This window comes from Artemia sp. Qi Xiang Cuo, chromosome 2 (assembly GCF_049724085.1).
Source record: "Artemia sp. Qi Xiang Cuo chromosome 2, ASM4972408v1, whole genome shotgun sequence".
Taxonomy (NCBI): domain Eukaryota; kingdom Metazoa; phylum Arthropoda; class Branchiopoda; order Anostraca; family Artemiidae; genus Artemia; species Artemia sp. Qi Xiang Cuo.
This window is the reverse complement of record NC_142795.1, coordinates 15,764,269-15,780,360: the sequence shown is the minus strand read 5'-3', so window position 1 is coordinate 15,780,360 and position 16,092 is coordinate 15,764,269. Positions and strand designations below refer to the sequence as shown.

General features: G+C 36.6%; 1 protein-coding gene across 1 annotated transcript in view; it reads right to left on the bottom strand.

Moving 5' to 3' along the window:
- The window catches only part of LOC148954941 (calcium-activated chloride channel regulator 2-like), a 99,438-nt gene that overhangs the window by 18,680 nt on the left and 64,666 nt on the right, over positions 1–16,092 (bottom strand). Inside the window, exons 4-5 of the mRNA XM_089107996.1 lie at positions 14,140–14,295; positions 7,179–7,278 (exon numbers count right to left, since the gene is read on the bottom strand). Coding sequence (XP_088964122.1) covers positions 7,179–7,278; positions 14,140–14,295 — 256 coding nt within the window. The remainder of the gene's footprint in view (positions 1–7,178; positions 7,279–14,139; positions 14,296–16,092) is intronic.

Below are 16,092 nucleotides of genomic sequence, written 5' to 3'. Positions count from 1 at the left end.
TTAGTATAGCTAAGGCAGTAAATTGCATAAGATTTAAAAGAAACTAGCTTAAAGTGGCAAATTTTGACTTGAAGATTTTCTCCCTTTCTCTCAAGGAAATTCTTCAAAGACCCCAGCCAGAGTTCAACTGCAAAAGTAGTCTGTTGCATGCTTGAACGCCCCGATTATAGTAACCCTAATGGAGATGAAAATGTGGAAGACCTTACAGTAGTCCGTACACGAATACAGCCGAATAAAGGTGACCAGTTAATAAACAGTTCGTGGTAAAGAACTGTAAGTAAGGAGCAACCCGGCTCAATAGTAGGGAGACCAGCTCACCTTCACCACGGTCCAGGTTCGTCATTTCAAAATTACTCGAACACATAGCGTTCAAAACCCAGGAAACTTTGCCAATGGAAGAGCCATCTACTAGCGATACTTTATTAGTGCAGAGAATTTGCCTTCAGTTGTAAGTAATTTTTTTTAATAATAGGTATATTTTTTCCCTACAGAATGCTATATTTTATGTCTTAGAAAAAAAAGCTCTTCAAGAGCTATATTAAAAGATTTGGTAATTGTCTATTACCTAATATATCTTTCAGTTTATGCTATCACTCTCCTCAAAAGCATTTGGCACCATCAATCAAGAATTACAGATTAGATCAAAACATCATGTAGATGACCCTTTGCCCACGTTCACCACAAATATCCTGCTCAGGGTCGCCAGCCTAGGGTATGGCGAACCATGGCTGGCGAACCTGGGCTGGTGAGCTTTCATTTTGTTTTCATTGCAGTATTTTGTTATGTGTTGTACTATTCTGTATTTTACTAGTTCTGTATTTTTCAGAAATATTGTGTATTTTATTAGTAATATTCTGTATTTTACTAGCCCATCTAAATGAAGAGTTGTTACTGGCAATAATAATAGGATAAAAACAATTGGATCGAGTCAATTTGCATGCCCAGAAGTTGAGACATTGATTCGAAATTTAAGAGTTTGTTAGGTTGATATAACATTCGACAAAGAATATTGAGACGAAACGTATTACCTTGAGGTTACTACGTAAAAAAGACCTCTTGAAATTTTATTTGATCGTTCAAGCTCAAAACACATTATATTTCTGTTAAAAACAAACTGAGCAATCCAACTAACATATTCTAAAAGATTGAAGTAGTCATTGTTGTTTCATTGCCAAAATAAGTAGGTTATACATCATGACAAAAGACAAGGTTGAAAACATTGAAAAATTTAAGACTGGACATGTAGGCTAAACTTCTTCTGCAAAAGTCTTCAATGTTACATCAAGCATATTGGTGCATTATTCTGTATTTTATAAATAGTATATTTTCTTTTGTTTTCAGAAATCATACGAGCGCCAAAGCCTGCTACAGAAAGGAAAAAAGGTACGACTGAACCACAACTACTTCGTGAAGCTGTGCTAGAAGTCATTGAGAAGCAAGTTCCAAAGGCAACAGCTTCAAGAAAATACCAGATTCCTCGTGGACCCTTACGAGATTATGTGAAAAGAATCAGCAAGAACGGCCTGGAGGTTAGAAGTTTTCCTCTCTTTTTTTTCACCACGATAAGCCACTCGTAGAATTTTTACCGACGAACAAGAACGGGATCTTGTCAAATACCTGCAAATAATATGCCATATGCATTATGGACTATCACCACTCGAGCTACGTCAACTTTGTTACAAATACGCCATTTCGAAGGAGCTTAAAATTCCAGATTCATGGATTTGTGGTGAGATTAATCAAGCTGTGGGAGAGGATTGGTATCGGGGGTTTATGCAGCGACACCCCGTGCTTACAATCCGACAGGCAGAAGCTATCAGTCTGGGAAAGGCTACTGCCTTCAACCGCTTTACAGTTCAGCAGTTCTTTAACAATCTTCAGACTCTATACGATCCTCACTGCTTTAGCCCAGAAAATATTTGGAACGTCAATGAGACAGGATTATCGACTGTTCACAAGCCAGGCACTGTCCTTGCTGAAAAGGGCCAAAGGCAAGTCAGAAAGGTAACGTCTGGTGAAAGAGGGCAGAATATCACGCTTTGTATCTGTGTTAGCGCTATCGGAAATACAGTTCCTCCAATCATGATTTTTCCCAGAAAAATATGCCCTGATATCCTACTAAGGGGAGCTCCACCAGGGACCATTGGATTCTGAAATGAAAAAGCTTCTGGATGGATGACGACCGAGCTCTTTGTCATTTGGCTGAACCACTTTATTAGTCATGTAAAACCAACAAAATCAAAACCAGTTCTTCTTATTTTGAACAATCATATTACCAGATATTCTAGCGATCTGCTTGAGCTGGCTAAGGAGAACGGTGTTAATCTTTTAACCATGCCCCCACATATGACTCATAAACTGCAGCCTCTGAATCGCTCCGTTATGTTTCCAATTAAGGCATACTACAATCGAGAACCCGAAGCTATTATGAGCAGAAATAAATGCAAAACCATAGCCATTGCTAATGTTGCAGAAATTCTTGGCTCATCTTACTTCAAGGCTGTTACTCAAGAAAGCATAATCAGCGGGTTCCGCTGCACAGGAATTCATCCGTTCAACCCAGAAATTTTTCAAGACCACGAATACCTAAGTTCACCCGTTTCCGATAGACCAGAAGCACCACCACTGGCCCCTTTCAGCTCAGAAGGTAACTCTGCACGATATTCAGAAGCACCATGTGCAAGTGAACCACCCCTGAGAAACTCGAGTCCAGAACAGCTGCCTGCTACAATGTCTGGTTCTGTTAACGATAGCTATTCAGAAATTATAGATCTTTTCCCATTGCCGAAAGGATCCCCCAGGAATCAGAAAAGAAGAACTGCAAATAGAAAGAAAAAAGAAATCCTAACAGATACTCCAGTAAAAGAAATAATTCCGCAAGAGGTGGAAAAGAAAAACAAGAAACAAAAAGTGCTAGAAATGAAGAAACTAAGCAAGACAGTTGCGAAGTAATATAAATTTCCAAAAAGGAAGCTTTTTTGCGAAGCATTTGAGTATAAAAGCAGCTCTGAAAATTTTGTAGTTGATTCTGATTATTGCAGTGACGAGAGTCTGAATGTTGGCGATGTCGAGGCTGAAACTGAAATATCTGGAGAGATTACAGTCGGTGATTTCATTCTCACTGGAATCGATGGGAAAAGAAGCGGGAAAACATACTATGTTGCGTCAGTGCTAGAAATCAATGGTGATGATCTTGATGTCAAATTTCTCAAAAAGGTTGAACCAAACAAGTTTGTTTATACAGAAGAACAGGCTTTTGTAGAGAGACAATCAGTGGAAATTAAACTTGATCAACCCGTCTCATGCGGAGGGACTAAAAGGCAATCAGAAAAGCTGACATTTGGTGTCGATCTTTCCGCATACAAAATAAAATGATCAGACAAATGTGATACGAGTTACCTGTATTAAATTTTCTTATACCACTAGCTGATGAGCATTAAACATATTCTTAAATGAAAATGGCTCTTCAGGACCTTTTAAAAGTTGTTCTCAATGCTTGGCAAACCAGAACCGGGGGATAACCAAGTTGTACTGAGGTCGTACACGTTTAGCATATCTGACAAAGGTCAGTCTTCTTTGAGTTATGGCTATAACTTATAGGCTAAAAAAAATATCGAAATTTTGCTTGACGACCTGAGTGTGTAGGTACATTTTGCTTGGAAAAAGTTTACTGTAGATTGACAAGCATAGTAGAAAAAAATTATTTTCTAAAAAAGTGATGAACGTGGGCAGGTCTCCCCCTCCCACGCTCAGTTTTTTTTTCAAAGTCAACCGGTCAAAATTTTGAGATAGCCATTTTGTTCAGCATGGTCGACAATATAATTTTGTCTTTTAGGATGACTTAATCTTCAAAAGGCCCCGGGGGGAGGGCTGAAATTTATGAATTTTACCCAATGTTTACATATAGTATTGGTTTGTTGGGAAGTATATAGACGTTTTCAGAGGGGTTTTTATCTAATAGTGGGGGGGGGGGTTGGAGGTTATGTGGGAGGATCTTTCCATGAAGGTAGTTTTCATGGGGGAAGGGACATTGCTCTGAAGAAAGCCGGATTTCCCAGCATTATTTAAAAAACGATCAGAAATTAAATAAAATAAAAAAAATAAGTTTTTCAACTGAAAGTAATGAGCAACACCAAAACTTAAAACGAAAAGAAATTATTACGTATATAATTGGGTTCGCCCCTTAGTCAATACCTCGCTCTTTAAGCCAAAAATTGTTTAGTACTTTCATAAGAGCTATTTATTCTAATTAACGGCCTTTGTGATTAAGGGTTAATTTTTAAATAATTGGAACAAGATTCGAACTTTAGCGTAAGGAGCAAGGTATTGAATAGGGGGTGAACTCCCTAATATATGTATTAAAAATATATGAATATAGAAGTTCGTTACGTAAGTTAATTCGCAAGTTACGTATATTCATTACTAATAAAAACGTTCGTAAATAAAATTAAACAACTTTTAAGAAAGCCATTTAACCAAATAAAAGTAAAATTAATATACAAATTTTGTTTTAATTATTCATGTACGGTGATTCAAAATCAAAACCTGCATTAATTGAAAAACGTAAAAAAATTAAATTAAAAAACAAGTTTTTTTAACTGAAAGTAAGGAGCGACTTTAAAACTTAAAACGAACAGAAATTATTCCGTATATGAAAGGGGCTGTCTCCTCCTCAACGCCTCGCTCTTTACGCTAAAACTTTCTATTGTTTTAAAAAATAGAGTTGTGAGAAAGAGCCTAACTTTAGCGTAAAGAGCAAGGCGTTGAGGAGGAGACAGCCCCTTTCATATACGGAATAATTTCTGTTCGTTTTAAGTTTAATGTCGCTCCTTACTTTCAATTAAAAAAACTTGTTTTCTTTTATTTAATTTGCTTAATGGCAAGTTGAGACACACTGATAAAATAGATTACTGTATAAAACAGTCACGAAAGAATATTTTAAAAACTACTAAATTTACATTTCTAACTAGAAGATGTGAAATCAGGATGGGACGTGCCGCGGACTCAGGGGCATTTCATACAAAATGAGTGTCAAAACCCTTCGAGCGTTTGCAACAACCTGCAAAATATGTTTTATTTTATGAAATTGAATTATTTTTTTAAAGAAGCAATTTAATTGCACCTGAAAATGAACCTGAGAAAGGGTTAGGAAGACTGTTTTCGTACTTGAAATGATGTAATTAAAAAATTAATTACGTTTGTCTAGGCCTATCGACCGTTTTTCCAGCATGTCTCCACTTGCTGTCAACAGTAAATATTTTTACTACACAATTGAATTAATGTCATTTGTGAAACAGAAGGCCACAGTCTGCTTAGGTAAGTATTTTTTTAAAGCTTGTTTCTTATTTAAAACAAATGATAAATATGGACTTTAACTTGATCCATAAACCTATCCATTTTTACGGATCCAGTAAAATTAGCAGTATTATTCCCAGCAAGTGTGTAGGCAGAGCTATCAAGGACAAGTTTCTTCTGCCATACACGTATGCCACATGGAATTATTTACCAGTAGAAGTAATCCTTGGAAAGCTATCGTTGAATTCCTTCAAAGGAAGTTTTTACGTATTTATTACATAAAAAAAACAAGTTTTTTCAACTGAAAGTAAGGAGCAACATTAAAACTTAAAATAATAGAAATTATTACATATATGAGGGGAGTTGCTCCCTATTCAACACCTCAAACCCCCTCCGAAAAAAAAATCCTGGGTGGCCTTGACAAGGAGCGTTTAATTAGAACAATAATACGCTTTTTAAAAGTGCTAAAAAACTAGTGTAAAGAGTGAGGTGTTGAGGAGTGAGGTGTTACGGAGCAAACCCCTTCATATACGTACTAATTTCTGTTCGTTTTAAGTTTTAATGTTACTCCGTACTTTCAGTTGAAAAAACTTGTTTTTTAATTTAATTTCTGATCGTTTTTTAAATAATGCCAGGAAATCTGGCCCCACCTCCACGGAGAAACCCCCTCCCCACGAAAATATCCTCTAGACAATACAATCCCGGCAAAAATTTACCCGGGACATTTACTCTTTACCACTCCGCGCGTAAAACTGAGACGGGAAAGAAAAAGCAAGACATAAAAAGAATTTTGTATAAGAATTCTGGCAAATTCCCCCAGTGCATAATTTCCCCTGACAATTTCACACCCTGGAGACTTCCCTCCCCATGGAAAATTCTCCCGTGGAAAAAAATCAGCCGAAAATCTGCCACCCCCCCCTCCACCAAAAAATATATGCACACATCCTAATACAAATACTATGCGTAAACAACGGGCAAATTTTATAACTTAAAGACTTTTCCCCTGGGGATGTGGGGGGGGGGGATATTTATGCCCAAAGATATAGTTATTGGGCCTTTCGACTATGATGAACAAAAAGGCCATCTCAAAATTTTAATCGGACAATTTTGGGGGAAAAGGGCAGGGAAGGGGGCCTAATTGCCCTCCAAGGTTTTGGTCACTTAAAAAGGGCACTAGAACTTTTAATCTCCGTTCGAATGAGCCCTCTCCCGATATTCTTGGAGCACTGGGTCGATACGATTACCTCTGGGATGAACAAAAAAAAAAAAAAAAAATAAACACGCATCCGTGATCTTTCTTCTGCCAAAACATACAAAATTCCAAATATAGATCTGAAAATTATAGTTTTGCCACCGATAGCAGTTCTAAAAATTTTAGGATGTCATTAACATACTCGTCACGTTTGGAATTTAATTTCATGCCTTACGGTCATAAACCCTCGTCCGAAGTCCCAAGTGATGTTCAAATAGCTGTTGCCTGTAACAGTTTTAAAAATTATCTAAAAAAGATGTGTTAAGTCTCCGATAGGTATTATTTCTCTCTCTGACCATCCTCGGGTAAACTTATTTGGATAGGTTTTTTTTAGTTATATTGTGTACGTAGGTTTATGCATCTCCACTGATGAAAACAAATTTGTATTTGTTTCGTCACTTTACCTGAATTTTGTTTTGTTGTTCGTTTTATACTGAAGGGCCAGGAAACGGAGATCTGAACTGCCGGTGGATTGTAAAATCCAATGCCGTATCTTTTACCTTTTTAGGCTTTGACTTTTTGTTTATTTTTAGACGCTCAGGCTGTTCTTTCTTGTAAACTAAATTGAATTTTAAAAAACGAAATGGCTTATGTAATTGTTTAGCCGAATGGTTTAGCCAGCATATCTTACCCGATCAATCATTGCTGAACTTGAATCTAACGCCAACACAAACTTCACTTTTTCCTCATAGAAATATTGGAACTTTAGCATGTTAAAGAAACTTGACTCCCTGCAATATATGAGAAAATTAACTCTGGTTTATCATAATGGATCTTCTTAGAAGTTTTAGATTTAAGATTAAATATATTTATATAAAAACAACATTATTTTTAGCATACAACAACTACAAAATGACTAAAGCAAAAACAAAAGAGCACTAATATACACAACAAAGAATTATCTTATGCCTAAAGAATCTTAGCTTTTTTCAAAATAAACTCTAATACATGCTACCATTAGGGAAAAAATTTTCGTCTTTTTTTTATTAAAAAATTGTAGACAATTCATATACCGAGACAATTCTGGATAATTCATATCCCGAGCCCAGGCTTACATTCAGGGAGACAGCATCCCCTGTCTTACACCGCAAAAATGTTGTAATTTCAATATTTGTCAATAATCCTCTGTAATTTCAATTTAAATCGCCAGTTTTTTCAGTTTTTACGAGCTCATCTCGGAACATACCCATCATCCAATTTCGTTCTACTTTCGGGGGCCCTAGGCCCCAAAAAAATGATTGTATGCTCTTGGCTAATAACGTACTACAGTCCATTACCTAAATTTCTGTTATCCTTAACAATTCATAAAATTCCATTTTATTACCTTGAAATAGTACATAATATAATTATAAGCTGTAAAAATACTTTTAACGTCATTATTTTATTTTGCATGAAAAGGGAAGAACAAGTTCTACCTTCAAGACATGTCTGAACCTATTTGAAATATTTAAAACGAGGTAAAAAAAATTCCGGGATAAACCCACCACACCATTTCAAACGTTTTAGGGGGCCATAGGACCGAAGAACCCTGTTTGTAGGCTGTTTGGCTAATACCCTACTACTATTATTGCTTTTAATCAATTACTGCTGCACCATGTTACCCGAGGCCAACACAGCTACGCATGTTCCTCCCCGTCCCAAACTATTCAAAGCTTCCCTCTTTACGCAACATCCTCCCACCATTTGGGGACGGCCCACTTTTCATTTGGACCAAGACTGTTGGCCAACCAGGGCAATTTTTGGCAATCTGTCATCCCTCATCCGCAGAAAATGTCCTAGTCATCTCATCCTTTCTCTCATTTTAGCCCTAGAAAGAAAGATTGAACCACATTTTTCGTAGAGCTTACTATTTAAGAAAGTAAGGTCAGTCAGGTGGGTACCCTCTTCCATTTTTCGGAGCAACCATATGGCTTCATAGCCATACAGTACTTGACCACTGTCAGGGGCGTAGCTCCAGCATTTTTATGCGGGAGGGGGCAAGAGGGGTCTACATCTGGAGAGTCAAGGTGCATGTGCTATATAATAATTCTTTCTTCAAATTATTGGGGGGTGGGGAGTGGCAACTGCCCCCTTACCCCCTAAACAATGCCACTGACCATTGTCATCAATGTGGCTTCCAATATTCTAATCTTTGTTCGCAGACTTACAATCCTATTCTTCCAAACTTTTTTCAACTGTGAAAAAACATCCTGGGCCTTGCCTATTCTACTTTTTACATCTTCATTGCTCCCATCGTCTTTACAAATAATACTACCAAAGTAATTGAAACTGTCCACTTGATCAATCTTCTCTTTACCTAACATCACCTCTTCACTTTCACTTATTGCTACTCTTAGCGACTTAGTCTTCTTGACATCAATTTTCAAACCTATTCTTCCACCCTGAACTCGCAAAACCTCCAAGTTCATTCATTTTGCTTTTATTTTCATCCAGGATGCTTAAATCATCAGCATAATCTAATTCTAGGAGAGTTTTACTTGCCCATTTGGTCCTGTGCTCCTTAGGATAAAGTCCATAAAAATGATCTGTATAAATGGGAATAGAACATAACCCTGCCTAACTCCTGACTTAATACGAAGTCAGCTACTAACTTCATTTCCTACCTGTACCGCATCAACGTTATTCTCGTACATAGTACAAACCCCTTTAATGTTTTTATTTTATATACAATACAAGGATAGGACCTTCGCGAAAGCTCTTCTATCAGCTGAATCAAATGCTTGCTCATAATCTGCAAAAGTGAGTACTAAAGGCATTTGATGGCTCAGGCACTTCTCAATTATTAATCTAAGAGGGAAAATTTTGTCGACGTATCCTCTACCCTTCTCAAAACCACACGGTTCTTCTCTTAAAACTTTATCTACGGCATATCTAAGTCTATAAAAGCATCATCATACTAAGTAATTTGCTTCTTACAGAGACCCGGCTAATACCTCTATAATTACCATACTCACTCTTCCCACCTTTCTTATGGTAGGGTTTATTTGGAGTTTTCCTAAAATCACTAGATACATTCCCTTTTTCAAAATCATATTATCAATTATCAGTAACTTGTCTCTAACCTCACAACTATCATATTAAAAAATTCATTTACCACACTATGAGCACCTAGGGCCTTATTGTTTTTTAATTCTGTCACTAATTCTTCCTCACAAAATAAATCTTCCTTCACTTTCAAAGTGTCACAAATTTTTCCATTCTTTTCTATATCTTTCCCTGTTACTCTATCACGGATTAGCACATTCTCAAAATATTCTTACCGTCTCTCTTTAGTTCTTTCCCTCTCACTAATTGTGGCCCTGTTCATATCTTTAACCGGGAAAAGTCCAGATTTACTATTCTCTCTCAATTTATTTGCATGTCCACACAATATTTTACCATTATGCCGTCTCGCTTTATCTTCCAGATTTTCAGCAATTTTATCCATGGCCTCCAATTCACACCTCCTTAATTCACATTTTAATGCTTTCTCCACTTTCTTTATATTTATATTAGTTTCACATGATCTTTCATTCAAATATTTCTTGTACAAGCCCCTCCTCCTCTCTATGAAACATAAAGGATTGTCACTAATATTCCCAGCTACATTTCTAACTTTCAAACAGTTTGCGACAACAAACTGTAAATAAGGAGCGACCCGACTCAATAGTGACCGAAACTCTAAAAAACGGAATTTTAATATCAATAGATATATCAAAAAATCAAATTTTTATGCTGACTTCAAATATGCAAGTTTCATTATGTTTAGTCTTACCCATGAAAGGTTACGAGCCTGAGAAAATTTGCCTTATTTTCAAGAACGGGGAAAATATCCCTAAAAGTCATAGAATCTTAATGAAAATCGCGCCATCAGATTCAGCGTATCGAAGAACCCTATTGTAGACGTTTCAAGCTTCTATCTGTCAAAAATGTGGAATTTTTATTTTTTGCCAGAAAAAAAATCACGGAAGCGTGTTTATTTGTTGTTGTTTTTTTCCAGGGATGATCGTATCGACCCAGTGGTCCTAGAATACCGTAAAAGGGCTCATTCAAACGGAAATTAAGAGTTCTAGTGCCCTTTTTAAGTGACCAAAAAGATTGGAGGGAAACTAGGCCCCCTCTCCACCCCTTTTCCCCCAAAATCGTTCGATTAAAATTTTGAGATAGCCGTTTTGTTCATCATAGTTGAAAAGCCCAATAACTATGCCTTTGGATATAACATGACCCCTCTCCCCACAGCCCAGGAAAAAGGTATTAAAGTAATAAAAATTGGCCATTGTTTACGCAGAGTATTTGTTATTGGGAAGCATGCATACGTTTTAGGGTGAGAAGACATATTTTCTGCTGTTTTTTTTTCACAGGGGAACTTTCCATGGGGAGGGAAGTTTCCAGGAGGTGAACTTGTCAGAGGAAATTATACACTGGTGGAATTTCCCAGAATTCCTATACAAAATTCTTTTTATATTTCTTGCTTTCTCTTTTCCGTCTGAATCTTATGCAGGGAGTTGCTAAGGGTAATTGTCCTGGGTAAATCTTCACCGGGATTGAGTTGTCTAGAGCAGCGGTTCTCAAACTTATTTAGACACTGTACCACTTTTTACCCAAAAAACATTTTAGCTAACGCTTCTCAGTTACTGGTACTAAGTAAACTATAGCTGAAATATAAATAAAATTGCCTACAAAATGCTAAATCCAATAAAATGTTGAAATATAAGGGTTGTTTTTTTTTTGTTTTTTTTTGGCCGGCCACGTACCCCTAAGAAAATGTTTGTACCCCCAAAGGGTACGCATACCATAGTTTGAGATCACCTGGTCAAGAGGATATATCCGTGGGGAGGGGATTTCTCGGTGGAGGTGGGCCAGATTTCCTGGCATTATTTAAAAAACGATCAGAAATTATGTTCTGATCTATATAGTTTATGTTATTTATAGTTTATACTATATATAGTTATATATAGTTTATGGTTTTATCCCAATTCTTTAAGAACGACTCCTGAAACACAAGGGTCGTTCAATTGGAACAATTGGAAGCTTTTTTTAAAAGTACTAAGAAACTTTAGCATAAAGAGCGAGGTGTTGAGGAGGAGGCAACCCCTTCATATACGTAATAGTTTCTGTTCGTTTAAAATTTTAATGTTGCTTCTTACTTTCCGTTGAAAAACTTATCTTTTTATTTAATCTTCCCTAAGACATCACCAATGAGTATTACAAAATATTTCCAAAAATTGTTCCATCCATCTTCTACATAGTCAAATTGTAAACTATCCAATTTGGTATTCAACTGATCACGGGAACTTTCTCTCAAATTCTCATCCTGGAGTCTCCCAATGTCATAACTTCCCGGGAGGTAGTTACCCCTCTTAATTTTCAGCTTTAAATTGACCCTAGATATTGCTAGATGGTAATCTTTACTTTTAACATCAATAACAGCACTCTTACACTAGTATCTTGTATCAATCCCGCAAGTCTTCGGTTTACAATAATAATCAATAAGGTTAGCTGTCCTACCATAATGTGATTACCATGTTAACTTATGGACCATTTTATGACCAAATCCTGTATTGGTTATAACTAACTACATTGTTACACCTAGAAAATTGTAGCAGTCTGTAACCATTACTGTTTTATTTTCCTAAACTAATTTATGTAGACTAGGATACCATCTATCCCTATTTCTGCCGTCCTGGGCGTTAAAATCCCCTAATAAAAATACCACATTTCTACCTGGGACCCTGTCTATTCGTTCCTGTAGCTGTAAGTAAGATTGATCTGAGTTACTACTATCTCCATGAGTCGGTTCTACAGGACCATACCCTCCACTCGTCGGTTCTACTTTGACTGATAATCTCCACTTTTTAGTCATAAAATGAGTGACTAGAATCCTATTACTAATACCTTTCAAACCTAAATAAGACTCGGCAGCTTCCTTATTCATCATGAGCCCTAGGTCTTGCCTATGCACCCCATCCTTCCTGCCTGACTAAATAAATTCTACATCACCTAATTTCTACCCCTGGGATGTCCGTTACATCTTTAATAATCAAAAATTTCTATTATATTATCTTAAATGGTATATAATACAATATAAAGTCATAAAACATTTTCGATTCCATTATTTAATTTTGCATTAAGGTTAAGACCAAAATTCACAAAGCACAATTCAAGACTATTTAACTATTTAAAAAGGGGGATGAAAATATGTGTTTGATAGATGTTGCCAAAATAATTTGTAATGTTTTAGCTATTTAATACCATCTTTCTTATCATAGAAAAGGCTTTGTAAATCATAGATTGGTAGGATAAATTAAAACCCTAAATTTTAAGCTTAGACAAACCATGAAATTACACATAAAGTAATTCTTGCGATGATCATAAAAAAGCTTTTTAATTCTAATTTATTGCTACTTTTATTATAGCCTTTGAAATGCTTAGACTTTTATAATACAAAGATTAAAAAGTTATAGCTTCTTGTCCAGTAACAGCTATAAGATATAGAAAATTGAAAATTGATTCTCGGGAATGAAGTAATCTCATTAATATCCTAGCCTATCTAATTGAAGCCTTTAAAAAAATTACACAGAATCGATGCTCCTTTGTTTAGAAAATAAACGAACTCCTGAAATTATGTTTGGTTCACACCTAATGTGAGCTTTAATGCGAATCACGCAAAAATTTTTAAATGAATGATCAGATTTTTATTTCAATTCTAAATATGCAAAGTTTTTCGTTTTAGATTTACCTGTCAAAAGCTACGACTTTGCGAGCATTTTCTTAATGCTAAAAAAGGGGGCAGAAATCCCAGGAAAGAAGAGTGATCTTTATAAAAACCACACTAAAAAATATACAATACTACAAACAACAGATACCCAAAATCGAGCTTGAAAAAAAGACGTATTTTTAGAGGCAAATACTGTTTAAAAGACAAATTTGCTTTTTTCTCCCGTTCATTTTTTTAATTAAGTTATAATTTATATAATATTGTTTTTGTATTTGATGCTTAACTGAAATAGTATATTTGCTTTCTGTGCTTAAAGTTAAATAGTATATTCATGGTCTAGGCGGAAAAAGCAAAACAGTTTTCTTTTTCAGGCAGACGCTAGCGATCATTTGAACGTTATGAGTAGTGCAAAATGCTTTCGGAGTAACTTCTGCTTACTGTTTACCCGTTTCACCGTTTACTTGTTTTGGGAAAAACTGACTGTTTATCAATTTAATCAGCCACCGATCTCCTCATTCAATGCCTTCGGCCGGGAGTGCAATACGTGGTTGGGGGTAAATCATCCAACGCTTCCTGTGTCTTTCCCCCAGATTTCTCCAGGCACCCATTTAGAGCAGGGCCGACTCTGGCTGAGTTTACAGGGTCACACCAATGACCCCCGCTCCAAACCAAATAGTCGTTCAAACACAAGTTTGTTTAACACGTAGGCCACCCACGTACAGGTAATCTTTTCGGTAGGGGTTGATAATGATATTTTTTTGATAGTTTGAATAAAAAGTACCCAGAAATTCAGAAACTTTACGAATTATGGGGGTCAGAAGGATCGCTCCCTGTGCACATCCCTGACGTAGGCTGCTCTATTTGAAACTGAATCAAAGATTGCAATTCACGTTACCTGTTTTTTATATCAATATGGTCGAATATAACGCTCTTTACTGTCTCTCTGTTGCAAAGTATATTATGCTTAGTCGGTGGATAGCCTTCGGGTTTGCAAGAATCAAAGGAACATTTCTCCGAATCTTCTGTTGTGCAGGCGATGCCGGACGTTGTCCTATAAGGTATATTTATATTTACCTCAAAGATTCTAATGATAAAAAACACGTTCATTAGAAAAAAAGACAAACGCTCAAACAAATCATTATTCGTAATTTAAGACTTTAAAGATGATTTGTAAACTTAGACCCAAGTGGATTGGATAGAATCCCCAACTCTGCGAGAGCGGGGATAGAGGAAAATCAAAAGACATTACGCGTACATGAGTTATTGGAATAACCAGTTTGCATTGTCTTGACAATAGCTTGTCTGTTCATTGACATTTGTCCCCTCTCCCAAGATTTTCAAAAATGCCCTTTCTTTTTTTCATTGAAATTGCTTTTTTTCGTTGAAACAAATGAATACAACAAGATTACGCCCCTAGATTTTAAGAAATTATTTTGCCCTCCCCCTCTGCACTTGCATGAACTGATGCCATTGCACCTGGTGAAAAAAACACTGGTGAAAAACACAGAAAATAAAAAAGAATACAATGAACTTATTCATGACTCATGAGCCTTTTGTATCGTAGAGCTCTAGGACCTAGAGTTTAGGGGAAAGGAAGTTTTGGTAATCTGTAATCCTCATGAATCTTTGATATTATATGTAAATAATGTTGACCAAATTTTCACTCTTAGGTTAATAATTGAGAAGTGCCTAAGTTTTCAAACACCTTTGGTCCTTAGTTTTATAGATTATGAGCAGGCGTTCGATTCTGTTTATAGAGGAGCTTTAGTAATGGTTTTTATCCTTGTATGGTATACCAGACAAATACATTAAAGTGATTAGTGCTATGCACGACAATAAAACTGCCGTGGTTAAGGAAGGAAATGAGGTTAACAGCTGGTTTTGTAATAAATGAGGAGTTAAGCAGGGCTGTGTTCTATCCCCCTTTATATGGATTATTTTGATGGACTTTGTTTTAAGGAGCCCAGGAAAGGCAATGGGAGACCACGGAATCAAATGGGGAGGAAAAAGTCTCCTGGACTTGGATTATGCTGATGATTTAAGCATCCTAGATGAAAGTGTGAGCAAAATGAATGAAGTTTTAGAGGTTTTGCGAGTTCAGGGTGCTAGTATTGGTTTGAAAATTAATGTTAGGAAGACCAAGTCACTAAGGCTAGGAATAAGTGAAGATGAAAAGGTGACCTTGGGTAATGAAAAGATTGATCAGGTGGGCAGTTTCACTTACCTTGGTAGTATTATTAGTAAAGATGGTGGGAGCAGTGAAGATGTTAAAAATAGAATAGCCAAGGCTCAGGGTGTTTTTTCACAGTTAAAAAAAGTCTGGAAGAATAGGAAGATAAGTCTGCAAACCAAGATTAGAATCTTAGAAGCTACAGTGATGACAGTGGTCAAATATGGCTCTGAAGCATGGACGCTCCGAAAAGCGGATGAAGATTTGCTAGATGTTTTCCAGAGAAATTGCTTAAGGATTGTTCTGGGTACCCGGCTGACTGACAGTATTTCAAACAATAGGCTATACGAAAAATGTGGTTCAATACCACTTTCTAGGTCTATAATGAAAGAAAGGTTGAGGTGGTTAGGGCATGTTGTTCGGATGAAGGATGACAGATTGCCGAAGATTGTTCTTTTCGGCCAACCATCTAGGGCTAAACGGAAAGCAGGTCGTCCCCGTCTGGGGTGGGAGGACGTCATAAAAAAAGATTTAAAGGAAATGGGATCTTCGTGGGCGGATGTAAAAAGGGAGGCTTTGAATAGATTGGGGTGGAGGAGGAGCGTGGGTAGCTGTGTTGGCCTCAGGCGGCTTGGTGCTGTGATGAGTTGTTAGTAGTAGTAGTAGTAATGAGTTTAG